At 52.9% G+C, this 635-nt stretch overlaps 1 protein-coding gene across 1 annotated transcript in view; it reads left to right on the forward strand.

Moving 5' to 3' along the window:
• TRIB1 (tribbles pseudokinase 1) overlaps window positions 1-161 on the forward strand; it is a 3114-nt gene extending 2953 nt beyond the window's left edge. Inside the window, exon 4 of the mRNA XM_010132501.1 lies at window positions 1-161. Coding sequence (XP_010130803.1) covers window positions 1-161 — 161 coding nt within the window.
• Window positions 162-635: the final 474 nt, after the last annotated feature.

The raw sequence follows: 635 nt of genomic DNA on the forward strand, positions 1-635 counted from the left end.
GGGAGCCCTCCGAAAGACTCACTGCTCCGGAGATCTTGCTTCACCCTTGGTTTGAGGCGGTCTTGGAGCCTGGATATACAGACCAGGAGGCGGGAACTTTGGATCAAATTGTTCCAGAATACCACGGAGACAGTGACGATATTAGTTCCTTCTTCTGCTAACCCTGAAATCTGAAAAACCTCATCGGTTCTCACCTCCAGCATCTTCATAGGGTTTCATTTTTCCATGTTTGCAAACTCAAAAGCATCTTGAAGTGCCAGTATGGTCAGAAAAGTGACCTTGTTTAAAGTAAACGCCAACCCGCAGACCTCCGCTCCCCAAGCACACTCAGTTTCATCCTCTTGCTCTGGCTGGCAGGTCTGTCCTGCGGGCCCCTGAGGACCCGAGCTTTGTGAGAACCACCTGGCTTTTCTCCTGCCTCCAGCATCGTCCACTGGTGTAACTGGTTGCATCTTGGCTGCAGAGTCTTACGGCTGGCAAGGTGTGTGACACAAGCGAAGTCCTGTCTGCTTTCCCGTGGTGGCTATGGGGCTGTGGAGCCCTGGCCACGAAGCGCAGGGATTGGGGGCCACGAGGAGCACCTCTAACTGAGCAAATCTGACGGAAACGGGTAACAAGAGGAATCGACTTGACGT

This window comes from Buceros rhinoceros, unplaced genomic scaffold (genome assembly GCF_000710305.1).
Source record: "Buceros rhinoceros silvestris isolate BGI_N320 unplaced genomic scaffold, ASM71030v1 scaffold9100, whole genome shotgun sequence".
Classification (NCBI taxonomy): Eukaryota; Metazoa; Chordata; class Aves; order Bucerotiformes; family Bucerotidae; genus Buceros; species Buceros rhinoceros.